We start from the raw sequence: 23,664 nt of genomic DNA, 5'->3' as shown, positions 1-23,664 counted from the left end.
GGGTGTAACCCCATCTTCCACAGCTGGGGCACGGAACTAGATATTTAAGGTTCCTTCCAACCTAAGCCATTATATGATTCAATCATAGGTGTTGATTTTGTAATAGATTTAACCAGAGAGGGCAGCTGTACAGCAGTTTCAATTTTAGTTCTTTTGCTGTAGATATGTCTACTACAGCAACAGACTTTGGAAGCCACACACAGTTAAAGCTTCCCATTATAGCCTCCAACCATTTGTGCATGCTGTAACTGTCAAGACAACAACCAACATCCTATTTTCTGGACCACCATGACATTTTTCTTCCTTTTTAGCTCCTGAAGTTAAAACCATATTTAAATAGAACTATTAAACCTCAACACTTCAGCTCACTCTCAAACTCCAAGCAGGCTACAAGTTTCAATTTCTTCCCTGGTAGGGATGTGATCTTCTCTTAAGGGCAACTGCACGTTTCACTGTGCTGTATTCTCAATCTATAACACTATTTCCTTGCTTGCAGAAAAGATTCATTTTGAGTAACTGGACAACAGAAAGTAGATTTTAATAATCCAGGTTTATTTTTCTAGTGATATTTAAGGAGGTAACATGCTAGGATTTCAACTCCCCAACTCCAGGGGATTTTCCCAGCAATCGTTCCTGGAACTGAAAAGTATGAATCACTGACAAAAATCTTTACGTAACCTGGACTACTGACTCTATTTTGAATGTTACAACACTTGTTCAGGAGTTTTCAGTAGGGGAAGTCCCAGATTTAAAATTGTTGGTTTAAACGATTATTTCCAGCTCACTTCTGATCCAACTCAAAGTCTGCCAGAGCAATGCAACTCAAGCACATTTGGCTTTTGTGATATTTAAGCAGACCACACCTTCATGCCCTTACTCAGAAAATCCACTGACCAAACCACCAGAGAACTTATTTTTCAGGTCAAAAGTAGTAGTGGTGAAAAAGAGATATCGTTTCTCTTTGCACCCAGATGTCTAGTGTGACACTAACATCTGGCTCTCTCCTCCACACTTTTTTCCTAGAAGGAAAACTCCCACTTAATGCTATAAGCTATAAGATTCGTAGTTGGAGACAACACAGTTGTTTGTTTATTACTGAGGAAAATCCGTAGCAATTAGAACCAGTATTCCAGCAGGAAAATGCAAGCAAAGTACCAGATTTAAGATCCAGAAAAAGCATTTATTTGTCCGTACAAGGCTACAGGTTTGTTTTTTTGTAGTGGGAGTTAAGAGAAGGAGTTGTGAGGAAGGACCAACATCACTTGTCATAATGGTTTTTGGCATTTTTGTTTGTTCCGGGGGGGTTTTGTTTTTAAGTGCCAGAAGGGATGGCTTAGTGACAAACTGAAAAAAACATCAGAAGAGATCTAAAGTGTTGTATAACTGTTTGAATGGCAACATTATAGGTGGCCCTAAGTAACTTAATCCAGTTGCTGGTATTCACTGAAAAGAGTCAACATATTTTAGACAAAATTTATCAACTATCCTCCCATCTTGATACAGGTTTGGTTAGCCTACCACAGCAAGTACCAGCTCACTATTAATCACAAACACAGGTTACAGAAATACAGTCTTATCAGTTCAATGATTAAGTTTTAAGAATAAACAAACATACATCAATCCATACTATTTTTAAGAACAGCAATCTAGAATCACTGCCAGATTACAATGATAGATACTAATAAATCAATCTAAACGTCCCCTTAGTTGTCTCAGGCTTGTGAGATTTGGCTTTGCTAAATGATCTTTAGTTGTACTACTTCTAGTCTGTCTCCTTGAGTTTCAAAAAATTCTCTATTTTTGCCTTTCTTAGTTTTCTAATCCAAAATCTTAATGTTCAGGACCTCTTCCACAGAAAACAAGATGAAGATGACAAAACTTTGCGCAAACATTTCATCATTAAAGGATGAAACACCTTGTGACTTCCAACCTCTTTCAGTTACTTAGTACTGCAATGCCATTTTAAGAGAAGGCAAATTGTGATAAACATTAAATCAAATAAGTACAGTACTGACTTCCTATTAAATATCTTCTCTATCAACTGAGGGGAGAAGTAGAGAGTTAAGTTCATTTGGATTTCTTAATGATTTCTAGTCTCCTGCATACAGCTCCAAGACCATAAGAGAATATAAGACAATAATTGTGTCAATTATCCATTTCAATTCTTAGTTAAAGATGCTACATCTATGGGTCTACAATAATGGCTCAGCCTTTAGCCCCAACTCCAAGAGCACTCTTAGTACAGAAGCTCAGTACACTGCCAATAATTAGACTTAGAAGGGTAGGCCATTTCAAATAACAGCTAGATCACTAATAGAAACTCTGTCAATTACCTCAGGTCTGTTTTGTGCAAAGACGCCTATGTACTGGCTGTGAGATGGTTTGAAGCCTCGGTGAAGTAATGCAGAGCCCACATACTCTGCTCTGTCTGAAACCTGGGGGAAAAATGAAGAGAAGCCAAATGAAAAGTTGAGACAAGCTCCAACAATACCCATAAACTTTTCTCCCCTTAAGTCTTACAAGAAGGACAATAACTGACATGAAGTAGACAGTGGCTTTCTAGAGTATTTTGGACGTTCTCTAATTTTGAAGAAACTAAAGACTGAAGTAACATTACTATAAACTGAACATAGACACTACACTTACATCCAACATGCAGCATATTACCTGAATCCACATTAGTCATTTGCCTCAACCAAAAATGCTTTGCTGATGAAGCTGTACCAAACAGATGCCCAGCAAAATCACCTTGGGAAGTCACCTCTGCTATCTACTGAAGGTTTTTAAGTGACCCTAGCAGTATGCACTACATAAAGCTAATGCAAATTTTAAAGACATCAGCTTACTAAGTCAGGAACAGCCTGAAAGTGCAGAGCTGTTGAAGTTTAGCACGAAGATATATTTTTAAAGACATTTTTAGTGATGACAAAGCAGCAGTGTGCTTATAGGTATAAGTACATTTAGTAGCACTCTATAATGTGTCCTTCAACACTACAGAGACAGGCAGCCAGAAAGCACAGGTAACATTTGTAGGTAGGGCTCTTTCTACCGGAAAACTAGTACCAGTCTGTATCCCTGAATACCATTTTAAAGCCACAACCCTTTAGAGGCAGCATCCAAATTCTAAGCAATTCAGCAGCAAGACACTAAGCTGCAAAGATAAGACAAAAACATTCAGGAATAAAACACTGAGTAAACTAAGTGCAGGAGGTGGTGTTCTTCACCTCATATTTATTTTGGAGGCTATTGTTTTAAGATACTTAATTAAGAGCTAAAAAAATCTTTCCACAATACTTTGATGCCAATTTAAGAACACCCATAAGTAATTAAGACTTTTTGAAACTGGATGTTGCACCAATAGTCCCAGCAAGCAAAAGCAGTTCTAGAATTAAGTGAGAAAGACTACTTACCTCTTTATAGGAGATCCACTCATATGGCTGGTTTGGTTTTCTTACACCTAGACATGGACCATTATCTAAAAACAATAATTTAAAAAGTTACACAAAATGCAATCCCTGCCTCTGTCTTGACACTACACTAATTACACATTCACCAGCATTAAGCTGACATCCTGTGAATTCTTTGTAGATACCTTCTGAAGACAACGCTGTTTTGTTTTTTATTTTTGGAGGTTGAAAACAAGCAGGGAAGGAAGGCAGAGAAGGATACATTGGTAACAAGGCTTTATTCACAAAACCCTGTTTTTCAGAAGAGGTCATAATTGGATTTGCCTTCTAGATAACTCACATTCAATGTATTCATCTTACTGCTAGGTAGACATCACCCTCTCCTGTCCAATCTCAATTGCATTTCAAGAGCTCAGACCTTTAGCTCTTAACATTGTTGATAAAATGCATTGTAAATTCAACTTACTGGATACATGTAGTCCCCTTTGGAAGATATCATAGGCTGTTCTCACATCATCATAGTAGCAAGTTATCAGCTCATCACTGTTGAGGAGAGAGGACCTTCGAGCATTCTCTTCACCCTATGAAAACCAATGAGAAAGTTAGACTCTCCATCACAGATGAACATGACATTCTGAAGGAAACAAACTTCTCATCCATTTTAAAAATTTTGTCATGAGCCCTAGTAAACTCTTCAAGAGAGCTTCATCACAAGGGAGAGATCTACAAGGCTTCCCTGGACATCACTGAAATACATCAGATTTCTCCCTACGTTACCACAAATGTGTTGGGCAAAAAATTTATCTTCATCTACAGAAGATAGCACAGAACAAGTTTAAGTACCACAAAATGCCTTTTGACACTGTTTTCTCTTGACAGGACTTGTCTTTAGGGATATTTTACTCCAATCTCACTTGGAACATTCTAGCTATGTTACCATTGAGAGCCTAATCTCCAACTAATAATTTTCCAATTAGTATTAGAAACCAACCATGCTTCAACTGAGCTTTCAAAATCTAAATATTTTAGGCATGATCAGCATGACTTCAAAACGAGTGGTCTCATAAGTAAAATACTTGTACCAGATAAAAACTGAGTCCAGAAAGAGTTGTTTCCTGACCTAGCAACAGGCATTTATGATAATACCACCATTTCTCAGCAGATGAGCACTTGCATATACTGTCAGTTGTAGCCTAAAAGAACTGAATAATTTCAACATAATCCATTTTATAGTGGCAGATTAAATAACCTCATTTTGTATCAATTGAAGTTGCACAAATTGCAGTTATGCAAGTACTAAGCAGACCCACTCAGATGACAGACACAAGCAGATTCTTAACAAGCAGTACAGCTGGTTAAACAGTTTCAAGTAAACATCACTAAAAATCCTCTTTATAAGTGGTTGCTGTGAGTCAGGAGTTAAGAGGTTTTGGACTACTTAAATCTATGCTTGTGTTGTGATATCATGGATGATGTCGAAAGGCTAGTCATGTGCAGTCATTGACACTTCCTAGGCTAAAGATTTTTTTGTTTGTTTTCAAAGTACCCTACAGACAGAGAGCATCTACTTACGTATAAACTAGAAAGACATGCTTCATCTGCAGGGACATAGGTTTGTGTGTCATATCACACACAGACCTGAAAAGGAGCTAGCATAGTAGCAGTGCACCAGAGACAAAAACATTTTAAACACAAAAACAAGTCTAACTTGTTTTAGAAAAGCTATGTGTAATGCAGTTCTTGCCACTCCTTTGACTGTATGCAGAAACATACACTGAACGTGGCCCAGAACAAATTAATGACTGGCTTACCTCTAAACACTCATACATCAGAAATTCAAGAGTACACTTGCCCTCACACCAGTGCCTAATCTATAGGAAATGAACCAATCACTTAAACACATCTCTGTCCAGAAAAAAAATAAATGCATGACTGCTTGTTTTATTTCAAATGTTAAACAGACCATGGATAACCAAAGTCAGCTTCTATGTTTCCCAGTTTCACCACCTCTTGTGTTAGCCAGAGGAAGATCATGACACAAAGTTCATAATCACAGTCTCACTGTAGATGTCACTGCATCTATGGTGTAATGTATTGGCATCGCATTTGAGGAACTACAATTCATGCATCAGGCAAAATACCACACCCTAAGCCATTCCTCAACAACAGACAAGAAATGTTTTCTTCTAATCAGAGCTAGTACTGTTTAGTTCATACATCCTATTACTTAGAACTACAAAAGCAGTTTTCACAGGACCTTTATCAAACAGCAAACTGCTTAGATTCAGAACTGACTGCACTGTTCTCTAATGTTCCTTTTTAAAAGAAACTACAACAGACTACTATTGAAATGAACCATCAGTTCCAAGTTCTACCAATAAAGGGAAGCACAACCAACATAAGGTCCTGCTTACTTGATTCTTCCTCCCAAAGCAAAGTGAAATTCTAAGATTGCTGAAAATCCAGTTTCCACTGGAGAATACAGTTTCTCATGAGACAACAAGAGTTTGAGAGTTTAATGATATTCTTTAGTAGATAAAGGTGTATTTCATTGCATTTTTCAAGATTGTTTAGAATACGCCTCATGCTGCCAGCTTGAAGTCAGTTATTAAGCAGTATTATAGCATTAGTCTAGTTTTGGTTTAGAGGTCCTTACCCAGGATATTTGTGCAACTATTAGACTATTAGGCAAGGGTTTGTTCACAGCAAGCTTTTCTAAGAAGCATGTCTGTCAGAGCACAGGTCCTTAAAAAAAAAAAAGGCATTTCATATCCAGGCCTCTAGACTGGAACGTTTGGCTGATCTCATACCTAACCTAGCACAGAGAGAATTGCTGAAAAAGGTTCTCAATTTTAAAGTGTTCATTAGGAGCAAAAAAACAAGTTTTCACTAATGCTGAGAACAGCCTTGGATTACTTGCTGAGGCAACATTTCAGGTTGTCACAAGAAGTGACCCATTATGCATTAAGTTGCACATGCTGAAAGTTACACCTTGGCATAGATTTGAAATAGGTGCATCTGAAGTAGACAGGTTTATTCTATAACAGAGGCATATCTTTCTTAAGCAGGTATTAAACATATCTTTCTTAACAGGCACACAGTTAGGAAAGCTCTTTTAAGGCAAAGGCTTACTTCTTGTTGATACAGACCATTTAGGATGAGCATTACTGCCAAAACATACTGTTGTGTCAACCATGCTCCAGAGCATGAGTCCCACTTTTCTGATGGGGTGCATCCACGTGTGCTGAGGGAGCTGGCAGATGTCATTGCCGAACCACTCTCCATCATTTTTGAGAGGTCTTGGATAACAGGGGAGGTCCCTGAAGACTGGAGGACAGCCAGTGTCACTCCGGTCTTCAAAAAGGGCAAGAAGGAAGATTCGGGTAATTATAGGCCTGTCAGCCTCACCTCTGTCCCTGGAAAGGTGATGGAACAGCTTGTGCTGGATACCATCTCCAGACAACTGGGAGAAAAGGAGGTTATCAGGAGCAGTCAGCATGGGTTCACCAAGGGGAGGTCGTGCTCGACCAACTTGGTGGCCTTCTATGATGCTGTCACATGCTGGGTGGATGGGGGAAGAGCGGTAGATGTAATCTACCTTGATTTTAGAAAGGCATTTGATACTGTCTCCCACGACATCCTTACAACAAAGCTGAGGAAGTGTGGGATAGATGAGTGGACAGTGAGGTGGGTTGAGAACTGGCTGACTGGCAGAGCGCAGAGGGTTGTCGTTGGCGGTGCAGAGTCTGGCTGGAGACCTGTAACCAGTGGTGTCCCCCAGGGGTCTGTGCTGGGTTCGGTCTTGTTCAACATCTTCATCAATGACCTTGATGAGGGGATAGTGGCCACCCTCAGCAAGTTTGCTGATGATACGAAGCTGGGAGGATTGGCTGACACGCCTAAAGGCTGTGCTGCCATTCAGCGAGACCTGGACAGGCTGGAGAGCTGGGCAATAAGAAACCAGATGAGGTTTAACAAAAGCAAGTGTAGGGTCTTACACCTAGGGAGGAATAATTGCATGCACCAATACAGGCTGGGGGATGAGCTGCTGGAGAGGAGCTCTGCAGAGAGGTACCTGGGCGTCCTGGTGGACGACAGGTCGGCCATGAGCCAGCAGTGTGCCCTCGTGGCCAAAAAGGCCAATGGCATTCTGGGGTGCATTAAGAAGAGCGTGTCCAGCAGGTCGAGGGAGGTGATCCTCCCCCTCTACTCTGCCCTGGTAAGGCCTCATCTGGAGTACTGTGTCCAGTTCTGGGCTCCCCAGTTCAAAAAAGACAGGGATCTCTTGGAAAGAGTCCAGCGGAGGGCCACAAAGATGGTGAAGGGCCTGGAGCATCTCCCCTATGAAGAAAGGCTAAGTGAACTGGGTCTGTTTAGCCTTGAGAAAAGACGACTGAGAGGGGACCTGATCCAGGTTTATAAATATCTGAGGTGTGGCGGCCATAGTGGTGAGGCCAGTCTCTTTTCAGTGGTACGTGGAGACAGGACGAGGGGAAACGGACATAAGCTGCAGCACAGGAAGTTCCGCACGAATGTGCGTAAGAACTTCTTCACGGTGAGGGTGACGGAGCACTGGAACAGGCTGCCCAGGGAGGTTGTGGAGTCTCCTTCTCTGGAGATATTCAAGTCTCGCCTGGACGCCTACCTGTGCGACCTGGTGTAGGGAACCTGCTTTGGCAGGGGGTTGGTCTCGATGATCTCTAGAGGTCCCTTCCAACCCCTACAATTCTGTGATTCTGTGATTCTCATTTTCCTAAGGTAAAGTATATTGGTAAGTGACTCTGAGGTCACAACCAAGGCCTCATTGCTAGCATTATTATAGCACTGAAATTCTTAGTATACTGCACAATTCAGTCTGAGTTTCAGCAATACAGTCTGATAATAGTTACTTATTACTACTCTTCATTAATCTTGCCTTCCCTTCTCCAGTTGACAGATTCAAGTGAATCCTGAGAAACTTTCACTTCTCTCCAAAGAGATTCTTAAAAAAAAAAAAAATTAAGTTGGGAGCTCTGACAGCAGGTTTTATGTCAGTGAAGTGGAATTGTAGCAAGTATACTTCAAGGACTACACTCCATGTATTTTAATGGACATTAGTCAAGAAGAAAGCAGATACTTTCAGTAACTCTGTACTCATTCAACTCAGCATACAACCACTGTGTTGGCTCAGGGTCAATTAGAATAGGTTACTGGATGCTGACCTACTAAATCAAAGCTTTTCAGAGGCTGGAAGTGACCTGGAACAGCAATAAATAGGATGTTTTTAGCTTCTTAGGGGAGGGAAAAGTTTTATCATCAGAACATATAGAAACACTATACCAGTTACTGACTTCACTTAACCTCATTAGAAACCAGGAAAATATGTACATACAAGAATTAAAAAATGTATTTGTAATTCAAATATTTTAACTAGTAAAGAACAAGTAGATTTGATATTAAAAAATAGAAGAGAATAGTGTTCTGCCCCATTTTTTGAAGCACATAGCTGACTCTGCAGATCTTTCAGCACATTTTCTGATTAAGCAACACAGTATTAAGGCATATTTTGAAAGCAGTCACTTTCAACAGGAAAAAAATGCATCTTCATGTACTCTATTCTTAATAGATGTGTAAGTGAAATTTTAAACAAACAATGAGAAAGTGAATCCTAAGCACTGCATTACATTCAGTATTTATAACAGCTAAACTCACATCAAAATACATTCTCATTTGATTACTTTGGTACAGTATACAGCATTATATTGAAAGGGTTTTATCTGAACTTCAAACTAAACAAGACAGATTTTGGTTACGTCAACATATTAAAGTTTGATCTCTTTATCCCAAAAACATGCTAACACCTTCAGCTGTTTTCCATTTAATGCTCATGAGTCTTTTTATTGATGCATTTTTTTTTTTAAAGGCAGTAGGAAGTAATGCTACTCTATCTACCTTGCTCTGACCAGAGAGCAGATGTTAATTAGCACAATATGGATAATTGTGAATTAATTATTTTAATGAGGTCACATAGTAAAGAACAACAATTTTTATCATAGAATTTAGCAACAATGAGCAATTTAGCTTGAAGAGGTAGAGGTAGTGAGCTGCACCTGCTGGCCAGTCTCAAGCATAAACATTTGTCACTGGTTTTATAGTCAGTTTAGAGCCACTGTTCCACTATCTTCCAATGCTAAGCTCCCAGTCTGCTACCAATATAATCTCCACTGAGTAGTAAGGCATTCCACAGCTGGAGTGCTTTCACTACTGGTTTACTGCAGCCACTAAAACACACTTTTCCATAAGATTATTCCCCACAGTGTCTAAATGGCTACTATCCAGATTAGGAAGAGTCATCAGAAGTGAGTTCTAGTTTCTGGATCCTTGTATACATGTGCTCCTCAAAGAGATTTTTGTAGCTGTCTCGTCAGATCATGTTTTTCCTTTCCTTTCTGCTATTAGAACTGCACATCATTATTTACTGTGTTTTCACTATAGTAACAAGAGCTGTGCGTTAGCTTACCAATATACCATATGGAAAAAAGGTTAAGAAATAAACAGCTGCTAAATAAGCTTCTGGATGGAGGGGCCAGCTAATGCTTCATTGTTAAATTCCAGTATCAAATACTAGAGAAAAAAATGCCTATTTTGAGGCTATGACAGGAGTCTGTTTTGCTAAAACCCATGAAAGCTTACATAGCATAAAATCTAAACTGCTGCCACATTTGTTTACATCAGTTTACAATCACAGCTACTCTTAAGCTTGAAAAGAAGTCATGTAAACTACCTTTGACACAGAATCTGCTGTAATGGGACACCTTGGTTGCAAGCATACACAAGAAAAATCCACAGCTGGTGTTTCTGAAGAATGCAAGAAATGCAAACAAACAACCTGTCATCCTTGTATTCCTACATAAGGTAAGCATCTCACTTGAAGATCAACCATCCAGTGCTATCTCCTCCCTTCAAAAAAGGGAAACCCACACAGGGAAATTGATACAACTTCTGCTTGCAAAACTAGCCACATAATCAATTGTCTCTATGGGCTTCTGACCAACAGTCAGGCTGTTTCAATATCAGATTTCAACACTAAACACCACTTAACTGCAACACTGTGCCTCTGAAATCAGAACACAAAGCTAAGCTAACGTATTTAGAGATTACTACATGACTGCTTTAATTTCAACTTACTCTATGGCTGGGATGTCTTGGCAGGACTCATATCTTTCCACAGATCATTTCAGGACAGTTAGTACCCTCTTGATGCTTGTAACCTAATATAAGGTCTCATCTGACAGCTATTATAAGCTAGATATTGTAACAGAAGAGTATTAGCCCAGTCAGTATACCCCAGCATACATAATCTGACCCCAGCATTTAATGTAATAGGTCATCACATCGACACACAGTTTATTGAGAACAACACCGGGTCAATTTTAACATTCACAAGTTTCTCCTACATCGGATGACACTTACCACTACTTCCACAGACTGCATTGCTAAGTCACACGGTGGCTTCAGTGCCTTTGGTCTTGTTGCGTACCAGTAGGTTGTGAGGGCTGCGAAAGCACCAAAACCCACCAGGGTGTTTGTCGGAAGGGTGCGCACATACTGCCTGACATCCACAAGTTCAGGAATCCGCATATGCCTAAACAAGTCATGTGCTTGCATCATAGCTCAGTGCAGTTATCCCAACGCTGGAACCTGTTGACACGAGAAAAGTTGCACAGATTTGAAGTTGTTTTGATACACTGCTGTAGCAGAGGACTAAGCATATGTTGCTACTAGTTTCTCCCTATCAAAATGATTTTATCTCCCACTAAGTAGGCAATATCTTTAGAATTCTGTAACCGACTTATGTAAACAAGCAATTTTTGGTTCAGAAATATCAGGTTCAGAGACTGACAGGAGGCAATTTGAGCTTTAAGATCATTTAAAAAGACACCACATGTTAACAAACTATTTGTTTGTTTGTTTTGACGGGCAGCATTTCACAAATGGTAAACATTTACTGGTTGAGTAGCTGTACTACAAGGCTGCTTTTAGAGTAAGTGCCAAACAGGACTCCAGGGAGGGAGGCAGGGCTGCTAGCTTTCCTGCACCAGCCAACAGAGTGCACCCTACCCCTGCAGTAGGGAGAGAAGGATCCTCTACCTCCGAAGTTCTGTCAAATAACCTCTCCTTTTCCAATCTCCCTTCTGTCACACACAGAAAGCTCTGCTAAAGAGCTCATGGAAGGCATCTCCCTATGGCTGCACTGTGCTGGCCAGCTTCCCATTTCTCTCAGCGTCACACCAGCAGTTTATCGTTGGCCACAAAACTGAACAAAGCTGCATGCAAGCAGCAGCAACCAGCACAGGAAGCACGTTTTGCTCGTCACGTCCATACAGAGAGCTGAGGAGAGGCAACTCCCAGCCCATGCCTGACACGGATATTTCGCAGCAAGAACCAGCAATGGAAAAAAGCACTGCTGCCAGCTCAGCTGGTGCCCTCCTCCACAGCCAAGGTCCCCGGGGACATCTGTCACATGCCACCACCAGCTCCTGCCCACTAGGTTAGAGGTGAGCAGCGGGCAGACGACAACCCACACCAGTGGCAGCCATCACCTGCTACACCAGGAAAGAGAAGACAGCAGAGTTGCCTTGTCCTGTATCCAACCTGCTTCTTCAAGAAGAGAGATGCTTTTGTTTGGTTCATTTTGGCTGAGCAAGCAAAGAGCCCACAGAACATCAAATGTGCTTGAATAGTTCAGGAGTGCTGTGAAACAATACATTCCTGCAGGGAGAGAGTGCAGGAGGCCAGAATTAAATACATGTTCCTTTTTCTAAAAAACTATACCAGGTCAAGATTTCTCATTTCTATAGAAAAAAAATCTCAAATTTATAATTTACTATTGTAGTTTTCATTGCTGTCATCAGTTACTCAAGTAGGCAGCAGAGGAGTTATCTTGTCCGTAAGTCCAGTATTTGGACTCAGATTTGCCACAGGCAGCAAAAAAGAAGCCATAAAACAGTTCAAAGGGCCCACAGTTTCACAACATTATAGCAGGACACTGTGAAATCAGGTCACGAATAGGAGCAACGTTAGGATGGGATCAATGCCATCGCTGGGCAGGTCCCATACCTCAGCACTCCCAGGCCAGCAGTCATTGCCCTCCTCTCCTCTCACCTTTGTGTCCCTGACCGCACTACAAGGTACGCTGCACATCACCATTATAGAAGTTACCTTTCCATTATCTGCACTGTGGCACACACAGCCTTTGGGTACAGCCCACTGCAACACAGCAAGCTGTAGTGATGGAAGGTAAAGAAGAACAGTATATTGAAAAAATCTCTCCATCTTCCCCTAGCATAGAGAAAGTAATCAATTACTGACTCAATAATTAGGATTACAGCACCACAGCTTTTTATGCATGAGATCACACTCAAATATTTGCATCATAGGTACAGAACCTCCCTCTGAAGTGTGAAATATACATAGATGAAAAATAAGAATAAAGACTTTCCAACATGGAAGGCTTAGCCTGCAAGTTAATATTAGATATCCTATTAGACATCATATTATCAAATCAAGAAGAAAGAGGGCTATCATGGAAGGGCTAAGAGCAAGCTTCACTACAAACACCTCTGTCTTAAAAACTGATACTTGCTTCCCCCGTGCATTAGTCATGTGTCCTGAATACATATTGCATAATTCAGGGATGCAGCACAGTCTGAGAATTATCTTTCCAAAGGCTGTTGCGTCATTATAGCTACCAGGAATAGAAGTGAACATGCTCATTTCATTCACATAGAAGTCCCAGTGCAGCCAAGAAGCTGGCATGAGTTAGGACTAAAGAAAGAAAAAGCATCACTACTTTCAATTTCCATGACCAGTTGTTTGTAGAGCAATTTACAACATACAGTATTATTGAGCAGCTATATCAGATTCCCAGTTAGTTACATAATGTATTTTACTGCTTATGTTTATCTCTAAGGAAACCCTTTGTTACATCTCCTGCTTCATCAGCACAAAAAGACAAGATTGGGAAGTTTTCAGCCAACTAAGCAATTCATAGTTTTAACACTACCTGTTAGGTTATACCAACTCTTGTTTTCTGTATTTAATGCAAAGTCAGATGCAAGAGGGAGAATACACTCCAAACAGATGCAACTGAATACACCCCTCAAAAAGAGGCATCAGGTTTCAGTGCCCTTCTTTGTATTTACTGGGCTCATGTCCCAATCGCATCCAATATCTGAGGTCTTCCCCATGACCAAAAGAAGCAGCTTAAAGCCATTGTATCTAGAAGTGTATTTTCAGTGGAGCTATGATCTGGCCTTCAATCTTTTTTGAAAAGAAAGGGCCCAGCTATGCTTGATTATTCAAGACAAGCAAAAGAGGCTAGCAACACTTTATACAATCCACTCTGTTACTTTTACCCTCCAGCACTAATCTACAAGGCACTCTTCCAATTATGCAGCACACCCATGGCTGGGCACTCCTAATTACCACCTATGGATCTCCACATTTCTAAGTTCAAGCTTTCCTTCCACGTTCCACCTCAACCATTTGAAGACTAACAGAATGAATAGTAAGCTATTAACTTAGCTGCAAAATCAGCACGGGTCATCCACTTGGAGAAAAGCACTTTGAACTTCTTGGCCGTGGGATACCTAACACAGAAGCAGAATTGTATATACAAGGCCAACAAGATATATTGACAAACAGCATTCTTTCCTACAAATGCAAATACTGCGTTTCCTTCTTATCCAGATAGGGTCTGGACTGCAGATAATGGACTGTGAAACCAGGCCTTGGTGGAAGACAGTCCATAGTGACTGTGTCACAGCTGGAAGTGTGACAAAGGAAGTAAAGCCAGGATGAGAAGTACCAGTCCATGATACTCAAGTTGCTACATGCAGCAGAAAACATGGAATAGAAGGGACAACATCCAAGCAGCTCAAACATTTTTTCCTTGATGCAACCAGCACAGCTTGGCTAGTTCGGTTTTAGTTAGGAGACAACACCAGATACATGAAAGTGCTTTTAATAACAGGGAGGATTAACCATATCAGAGTAATTACCTGTCCCCTCCAGCAATAGCAGTTCCCCAAACACAGCCCTGAAAGCATCCCTCCAAACAGATCCAATGATTCAGCTGGAGTTCTGCACAGCTCAGACAAAGCGAGCTCTCTGTGCGTATGCACAGCCCACAGCACCCCAGGCCCATTCTTTACAGTGGAGCCAGTATCTCAAGGCAACAACCCAAGTTGGCAGCTCTCGGCCGTTCTTTGCTGCTCCTACTCACGGCACACAATGGGCTATTTACAGAGGGCAGCAGCCTGCCTATTGTCCATCCATAGCCAGACATCGTTCGAGTGCAACGGAAGAACAGGAGAGCAGCCGTCAGCTTCTTTAGTGACAAGAAAACAACCCCAAGAGCCAATGGCCTCTTCCCCTCTACCCTAACACTGAGAGCACCCCAGCACTGGGGTGGCCTGTGACAAAGGCAAGCTTTCCACACAGTAGAGAAAGAGCAGCCACGCTATTTTTGGAGCCTCTTGCAGACAGAAAGGCAGCTTAATCATAGAATGGCCCGGGTTAAAAAGAACCTCAAAGATCATTTAGTTTCAGCTTCTGCTGTGGGCAGGGTTGCCAACCACCAGACCAGGCTGCCCAGAGCCACATCCAGCCTGGCCTTGCAGGCCTCCAGGGATGGGGCATCCACAACCTCCTTGGGCAACCTGTTCCAGTGTGTCACTGCCCCCTGTGTGAAAAAATTCCTCCTAATATCTAACCTAAATCTCTCAGTTTAAAGCCTTTCCCCCTTGTCCTATCACTGTCAATCCATGTAAACAGTTGTTCCCCCTCCTGCTTATACACTCTCTTCAAGGCCACAATGAGGTTTCCCCAGAGCCTTCTCTTCTCCAAGTTAAACAAGCCCAGTTACCTTTCTTCATAGGACAAGTGCTCCAGTAATTTGTAGTTTCTTACCATTATCAGTATGGCCCTAAGATATTTTCACTATGAAGTGCTGAAATAGGTGATCAGCCTCCCATATATCTTTGAGTTAGTCTCAAAGCTACTGAGTATTATCTTGTTTTACTTATTGCTAGAGGTTACACCACAGATATCCCAATGTATCTGTAGCACTGAAGTTCTTCACCACACATCCTTCAGGAGATCAAGTGTTGAATCATGTTCTAACTTCTTTAGAGAGTACAAGAGGGTACAACAAATAGCTTTGGTGACCAAAAGAAATCTGCTCATCTGAATAGATGCATAATCCTAATCTCATGGCGCAATTTGTAATCATCTTAAATTTGATTTGGTTCAGTTGGCCCCAGATGCATGTTCCCAAAACCTTCTTGGTCAGAGACCAAGCTGGCCATGGACTCATCTGATGGTGCAGTCACCAGGAGATGGTCTAGCAAGAAGGCCTTTCACAGGTTAGTAGTGATGACAGCTCTCAGCTAGATCAGCTTCTGTCTTGAAGACCGAATAGCCATTCGTTCCTAGAAGAAAGTAGCACAGCTGGGGAAAGCAAGAACAGTTGTAATATTACATCTTAAGCAACCCTAAATACTGCCTGCAAGTGCTCCCAGGATTCTCTCCCCACCCTGCAGTCAAGGCAGTACATTGACTAAGGTCTTACAGTATCAGCGTCAGAGCCTAACTATAACCAGCAGGGAAACCACAAGCACCCTCAAGACACAGCAAAGGAGCATAGGTAATTAAAACCTGAAGGGAATTTCTCAGTTGAAGTCTCCTGTAACAAAAATACTACAGTAAGAGATCTCCTGCGATGCTGCATCTCATCATGTGACTTAACATACAACTCTGTCCTCAGCCACAAAGGATTTTCCCAAACACAAATATTACTGAACTGTCGCAAGGTTCCACCAACTATTCTACCTTCCTTCTCCCTCTCCACTTTCCCAATTAAAAATACCTAGATCTCACCCAGAATCACATCAATGATCCAACCAGACTAAGCTATAACCCCCAATTTAAAGCAGTTAGCTATCAGATTCACTTTTCTACAATAGTGAAGACGAAAGAACCAAGAAGTTAGTGAGGTAACCATCCCTCGCACACAGAGGAAGCAGCAGGTCCCTAATATTCACACTCCACATTCCCCCCCCACTCAAATCACAACCTCTTGCCTGCCCACATCCCCGGTCTGGCTTGGAGCAAACAATGCTTTAGGTTGGCACTGTTGGCTCAGCCTGATACAAGGCAGATGACTGCAAGGAAGTTGGTTTCAGCCCTGTGCAGCAGGACCTGCTCACTTACTTAATAAGCTGTAACTGAAGCAATGAAGGCTCCTGCTGCAACCTAGAAGCATTACATGTGACACTGATGTGTGAAGGCTCTGTCCCCCACTGAGTAAAGCTACAGCCCTGTCCTCAGGCATTTGGCTACAATCCTCCTGTAATAAAATGGAATGACACCTGGATTCCCACCCTTTAGTGCTGTCCAACAGGAAACCTGAGTGCACGGCAGTAAGGTCACTAAAGTTCAAGTGCAGAAACCAAGTGGATTCCCATCACCTGGTTCAGTGTCTTTGGCACAGCTTGCATCAGCAGCACTCAGTATCACCATGTCTCAAGGAAATCAGTGCTTTACTAAAACTTGAGACAGTGACCAACTTAAGTGTTTCCTTTGATCTGCACTCAAGGCTCAGAACAGGTCACTGAGCAATCTCACAATTTTCCCACCTTCAGTGATCGCAAAAGATGCTTACAAGTATATTTTGATGCCTGAATTACTCTCCCTGTTAGATGTGCATCCCTAAAGCTTAAGCTTGCAAGTGTATCACAGCACTGTGTTCACTTCTTTCAATCCAAGCACAGTTCAGATGAAAATCGCACTGCAGAGGCAATTGCTCTGAACTGGCAGCTTTCTGGGGCATTAATAGCTCACTTGCACCAACTTAATCCTGCTACTTGTCCCAGGAGCATTACCATTGAGAAAGCCCTGTGTACACCTCAAGTGCTCACGTGAGACTTTGCAAGAAAGGTTTTTATCCACCCGTCTGTCACCTGACAACCATAGCAAAGGGCAACCTGGATCAGGCACACTTAAGCCATGCTGCATCACACCAGATAATGTTTACATTCAAAGAAAGTTTAAAAATAAACAGAACTGGTAACACTGAGGCCAGGCATATCAGTAAGTACTTACTAGAAGGAGTTCGTCCAGAGTGACTTCCCAATACTAGCACCATAAGAAAGCTATGAAAAGCCAAGCAGCCCCTTTATACCAGATAATAAGGCACTCCTTTCTGCAAGTCAGTCTTGCTTTTGCAAAAGAAATCCCACCTCACTCATCTATTAATGCAGCCTGAGTGCAGAGGACAAGCTGTCAAAACATGGCACATGCAGTATCAAGCTGAAAAAAGCTTAGAGGTCTGGCTTTAAGAACTATAATTCATATAAAAAGCCAGAAGTCCTTTTCTGCAGCTTCTTAACACGAGGCTACCTGCATTTTCACAGGAAGCTTTAAGAAAGTCCAGCAACAAAAAAAAAAAAAGCTTTTTTCCCTCCAGATTTTTATAAAACCATTTGAACAGTGTTGGACAGAGTATCAGTACTACTAAGAATCAGATCTAACAGAAATTAATATCTTGCTATCACATTTTTAACTCCACAGATAAGTAACTCCTAACTTGAAAGGCAGTGAGGGACTGCAGCAGCCTTTGTGTTCTCATGTATCCTTGTTTCAGGAGTCGGGCTGGATCTGCAGAAATGCAAGCCCCCAGTCTGCAGGCAGGGTTCAGACTGCTGTCTGCAAAGGTCAGTACTATACAGCACTGCTTCCTTCAGTCACACATCATAGAAAACTTCCACACAAAGCCATTTTCCAGTGGTCAAACCATCACCCCTCCTATTTATGAGGAATTTCTGAGGCATTATCGCTGTTTATACAAAATGTAAGAAATTGTGCATTTTCACTTGTAATTTAGCACAGTAAGGAAATAGAACAGAGCTGCCAGCTCCACATCAGACTACCAGAACTCCAATTTATCTCAGTATGTACACCCTTCACTATGTTTCCCAGGGACAATCTGTCCTTCTGTTGTGTATTTGAAAAATTTGATGCTTTAAACCTTACTCGAGTCTACCCATCCCCAGTCATCTGTATTGCAAATACCTGTACAAAACAAAAACCAAAACAAACACTATTGCACTCCATAGCTCACATCAGATAAAACATCTTCTTGGAGGAGTTCATGCCTCCTCACTGGAAATTAATGCACCCAGATCTGAAAATACATAACACACCTTCATCTCCTCCAAACATTCAATGCATAATTAATTTGCAGTAGAGTGATTAGGTAGGAGAGTCAGTTATAGAGACTTTTCTCAAAGAAACAGGAGAGTTACTTACCCAGATAAATATTTTTAAAAGCTTTCTCTCCTTCCATTTGAATCACTACTTTTGTCCACTGATAACAACCTTGTGCTTGACCTTGAAGCAAAAGGCTACTCAAGAGCTTGCTTCAAGAACTAATGACCTACTTCCAACCTCATGCTGGCCAGTTTGTAGTTGTAAATGCACCAACCAAGTTAAGAAGCTGCCTTCTGAATTCAGTATAATCACTGTGGCCCTCAGAATAGGCTAAGGCCACATGCTCAAGACCTTGAATCGAGTACACAAGCTGCTTGTAACTACAAGCTTTAGACCCTGCCCACCCCAATCAGCTAGTATTTTGCTTTTATTATTCCAATACAAAAAAGGCTAAATATTGGTGGGGCTCAAAGAATCAGTATACAGTATAATTCCACAAGGAACTCTGTATTTAGTTTTCTGCATTATTAGTACTGATATTACTGATAAAAGGAAAGAGATTTTTTTCCTCTAAGTTCAATGCCTTCTTGCACTTGAAGCTTCTTGAGCCAAGAAATCTGACCTGAATCTCTTGATCTGAGAAACTTCAGGTCTCAAGTCCAAGGGCACGTTCCAAAGTGCGGAGGTGAACACAACAGGCCAGCTGAGGAGACAGCCCCGTTCCCTGTAAAGCAATGTGGTAAAAATAAGCTGCTACCACCACATGGTTTAACTCTTGCCTGGGCACAAGCACAGCACCATGAGGCTCCAGCAGCAGTTACTTTCGATGTCACTGTTTTCTCTCACAGCCCTGACCACCTTATCTCTGACACCAGCCCAACGGAGACCAGCACTCAGATGGGCCACTGGGTCCACAAACACTCTGCTAATACCCCAGATAATTTGCTAACACTCCAGACGTCTCACACACGTGCCCTTTAGAAATACAGAAGGCTGCAAGTGTCGCCAGTCCTGTTCAACAGGAACAAGAAATGTACACACCTCGGAACAAAAGCACCGTTCAACTCGGTTAAACCCCCGTAGCGCCGTATTCCTACCTCACAGGGAAAGGAGGCCTGCAAAGACAAAGTCACTCAGCCTTCCATTTTAAGCCAGTTTGCCTCGCGCCACATTACCATACGCACTCGAGTGTTTAGAAAGGAAAAAATAAGTAAATCATTATTTCAACAGCACGCCTGCAAGCACGGCCTCCTGAAGCCTGGAGAGGGGAGAGCTGGCAACTGAGCGCGGGGCAGGCGCTCACGGCACGGGCTGAAAGCCGCGTCCCGCCGGCCCGCGCCGCGCCGGCTCCCAGGCTGCCTCCGCGGGGACACAGACCTCGCCGCCACCAGCCGGCAAGCAGCTCTGACGGCAACCCCAGCCGTGTGACAGCCCGCCGACCCGGCCCCGAGGTGGAGGGAGCAGAGCCGCGGAGGGAGCAGAGCTGCGCCGGGGCCCCGGCAGGCCCCGCCGCGGCCACCCGCCCGAGCAACCCGCGGCCCTGACAGCCGCCCGCCCCTCGGCCGGACCCGCGGCCTCCTCGTCCCCCACCCCGGCTGCACCGCCGAGCCCCTCTCACCTCCCGACGGCGACGGCAACAACACGCAAAGCTGCGCGCAGCTTCCCCGGCGCCGCCCTATTTAAGCGGAGCACGGCGGGAGCGGCGTGTGCGTGTGGCGAGCCCGCCCCTCCGCCCTCACCGCCCCCCGGCGGGCGCTAGGGACGGGACCGCCTTCATCTCTCACTCCCTCCCTCCCAACCACCCTCCTGGCCGGGGTCTGCGGGCCAGCACTGTCTGCCCTTACGGCCTGCCCAGCTCCGCGCCTGCAGCTCTGCCCAGCGCTGAGAGCGGCGCTGCGCTGCCTCAAGCCGTGCAGAAGCCTGGAAAGGCTGGTGGAAGTGCTGCCGTGCACACGCTGCAGAGGATGCATAAGCAAAGAAGAGAGAAAGTGTACACGTTACAGGGTGCACCCCTTGATACTTGACAAATCTCTCGTACCTTACAAAAGGTGACAGCTTGCGAGAGAAATGTTTCCTTACACCTCTGCAAACGACACTTCATCCAGTGCAATTCCGCTAAAAAGATGCGTGTTTCATGAAGAAAGCATTCAGAAGGGACAGTGAGCTCCTGGCAACCACAAGAATCACATTACTCAACTCTAAATATTGCTTGTGAGGGGACCGTGGGTTGGACGCTTGTTGACTAGAATGTCGGGTCATTTCAGCAACCGCTGAGAGCTGTCCTGGTTTGGTTGTATGCCTCATGAGCCCACTTGATTGGTAAATCATCAACCTAAATCTCAAAGTTCCACTGTTCTGTACACGCTCTATTGATGTGATTTTTACCCTCCGGTGTTTAATGGGTTACCTGGGTTATTTTAGGGGGACGGAGGTTAAGACTACACACATTCCTTTACATACATAATATTTGGTAAAGTATTGAATGTTCTTTTATTTCATGTAAAGACGACCCCTGTTTCCTGGTGCTTCAGCTTTTACTGGACTACAGAAGGATGGAGACATCCCGTGAAATGGAAGTGTGACAGAAGGACAGGGCCTGCGTTCACTTCTTAGAACCGTACTGTGAATCAGCCCATAGTCCCACTTAACTGCACTTGGATCACTTTGTGGAGAGTCTCACAAATGCAAAATAGATTCCTTTCTCCTAAAAGGAAATGGAAACTTGTCATCCAGGAGCGCATCCAGCTGCCAATGGGCATGAAGGCCATAGCACAGCCAAAGTGATGGGAATTAAGCCCTAGGGCACAGACAGCATGGCCATCAGCTCTCTGCAGCAGTTGCATTCCTTTGATTTGTTCAACTTGTTCACTTCGGCTCCTGTAGACAGAGCCAGCCTCTGCCAAGTGATTTTTGCATCATGTCCGTAGTTCTGGATGAAGACATCAATCAAGTGATGCACGAAAAAAAACAACTCATGCAATAGTGAATTCACATTCTGCTTTTTTTTTTTTTCACGAATGCTTCCATCTGCCAACCACCAAAAGCTATCACTGATTTTATCTACTATGCAAATTAATCCTTCATTATCGCATCCTTCCCCACATCTGGATTTCTGAAGGACAGAAACCACATTTTTCAGCCCTCTCAGAGAAACTTAACTTTGCCTTGCTCCCATTGGAAAGAGGGTTCCTAGTAGGTGTATCTGTGTCCACCTTTCTCTATCATGTGTAGATATCCTTTTGTCAATTCTGTCATCAACATGAAAGTGCAAAACCACCAGCTAAGTGGTATTTGAATATGTATCTCATTAATGCCATGCACCACACCTCTCTGCTCCTACTTGACACTCACCTGACTATACATCCAGGGACCACAGTTATCTTTGAAATCGGCTTTTTCCTGCTGATCAGAAAAGAAAGGGACCTAGTCTCAATCAGATTACTTAGAAAGACATATAAAGAAAACATGGAAGCAGCAGCTGTATGAAAATAAAATCTATAATGGCAATATTGGACTTTCTTATGGAGAGGAGCTCAGGAAACAGCTCCTGTAATTGATATATTCCTATTGCTGTCACTGTCCCTTGTCCTTTCACTGGGCAGCACTGAAAAGAGTCTATCTCCATCTTCTTTCTACCCCCACAATAGATGTTTATGCATACCAACAAGATGTGCCCTCATCACAAGCTTTCCCTTCTTGAGGCTAAGCCCTTCCAGCTTTCTCAGCCTCCCTATGTGTGATAAAAGCTCCAATCCCTTTGCCAATATCCATGGCCCTTTACTGGGCTCTCTCCAGGACACCCATGTCCCTCTTGCACTGGAAAGTCCAGGCTGGACTCAACATGTTAGCCATAGCCTCCCCAGTGCTGATACAATAACACTGATGTTGAAGTACCATCTATTAGCTATCATGGATGAAGGAAATTAAGCATCTGACTGAGACATCACTTAGCTGCATTATTTTCACTTTGAGCATATCGCTGTGTATATGAATCTGGTCTCTTCTCTTTGAGAATCATCCCAAGTGCATAATTTATGTAACAAACAGACTGTCAAGCCTCTACCATGTTGTAACTGCATCTGCTCACACTTGCTTAAACTATCGAGGGAAGAAAAAACAAAGAAATTTCTTGTAAATAAGCACTTCAAGATGTCTAGCATATAGTGCCGTTAAAAAACATGAGCTACTGAATCCACAGAACAGGCATAATCCCTTATGTTTCTTTAACTCTCTCCACAGTGGGAAATGAAATACTTTTCATTTTACATTTGTAAGTGTTTAATACACTTGGGAAATGGATTATAAATGCTAATGGCAATTGCTGGGGCATAGGAAGAAGGTCCCTCGGTGATGGAGGATGAGCAAGGAGTCCAGGGGGACTGCAGCAGCAGCAATGTCCCAGTGCAGTCCCAGAGTATAAAAGCACAGAGAGAAAAAAAAAAAAAAAAGTAAAACTTCTGTGGCATAGCAGAAAAGAGACATGATGCATATATACATAAGTGCACACTTGAATATTAGAGAGGATATTTTGAGGAAAAAGGAGAAACAGAACTAGAAAACCAATCTAAAATTGCAAACACATGTTTTCTTAAAATGTAATTGTACTGTTGACTTTCAAGGTTTTTGTGTTTTTACTTTCAAACATATAAAAAATTTTCCAGCTGTTCCTACTACTATTCCTTCCACTTTCTGTTTTTGTCTTTGTTTACCAGAGTCCCTGCCTGGCTCCCACTCAGAACACAGGACCCCTCCAGAGCCCAGTGTGAATCCCCAGAAGGAAGGAGATAGTGGGATCTTGGGGAGTGGCACCCTCCTAAGTAAAAAACAGACACCCTGGCCACAGCTCTTTCAGCTTGCTTACGTCAGGCTAATGACAGTGCTATTTCTTCACGTGATAAGGTACCGAGGTAAAAACACAGATCTGGAAAAACCAAACATAAACCAGCAGCAGATTCAACTGTGCTAAAGCTGGTTCATTTGCTTCATGCTGCATTTCCCCACCCCT

At 42.7% G+C, this 23,664-nt stretch overlaps 1 protein-coding gene across 5 annotated transcripts in view; it reads right to left on the bottom strand.

Annotated features, from left to right (window-relative positions):
- Window positions 1–20,458, bottom strand: part of ACSL1 (acyl-CoA synthetase long chain family member 1) — a 37,715-nt gene extending 17,257 nt beyond the window's left edge. Inside the window, exons 1-6 of one of the 5 annotated variants that reach the window (XM_085222407.1) lie at window positions 20,278–20,454; window positions 19,282–19,383; window positions 10,860–11,087; window positions 3,874–3,988; window positions 3,411–3,475; window positions 2,334–2,435 (exon numbers count right to left, since the gene is read on the bottom strand). In XM_085222407.1, the coding sequence (XP_085078533.1) occupies window positions 2,334–2,435; window positions 3,411–3,475; window positions 3,874–3,988; window positions 10,860–11,057 (480 nt within the window). In that variant the 5' untranslated portion in view covers window positions 11,058–11,087; window positions 19,282–19,383; window positions 20,278–20,454. Of the gene's footprint in view, window positions 1–2,333; window positions 2,436–3,410; window positions 3,476–3,873; window positions 3,989–10,859; window positions 11,088–19,281; window positions 19,384–19,700; window positions 19,775–20,277 lie in introns of those variants that run through there. The other 4 variants (XM_085222410.1, XM_085222406.1, XM_085222408.1 and 1 more) reach the window with 4 other exon arrangements.
- Window positions 20,459–23,664: the final 3,206 nt, after the last annotated feature.

Source organism: Meleagris gallopavo, chromosome 4, assembly GCF_905368555.1.
Source record: "Meleagris gallopavo chromosome 4, MGAL_WU_HG_1.1, whole genome shotgun sequence".
Taxonomy (NCBI): Eukaryota; Metazoa; Chordata; class Aves; order Galliformes; family Phasianidae; genus Meleagris; species Meleagris gallopavo.
Note: the sequence above shows the minus strand (reverse complement) of the source record. Positions and strands in the feature narration are given on the sequence as shown.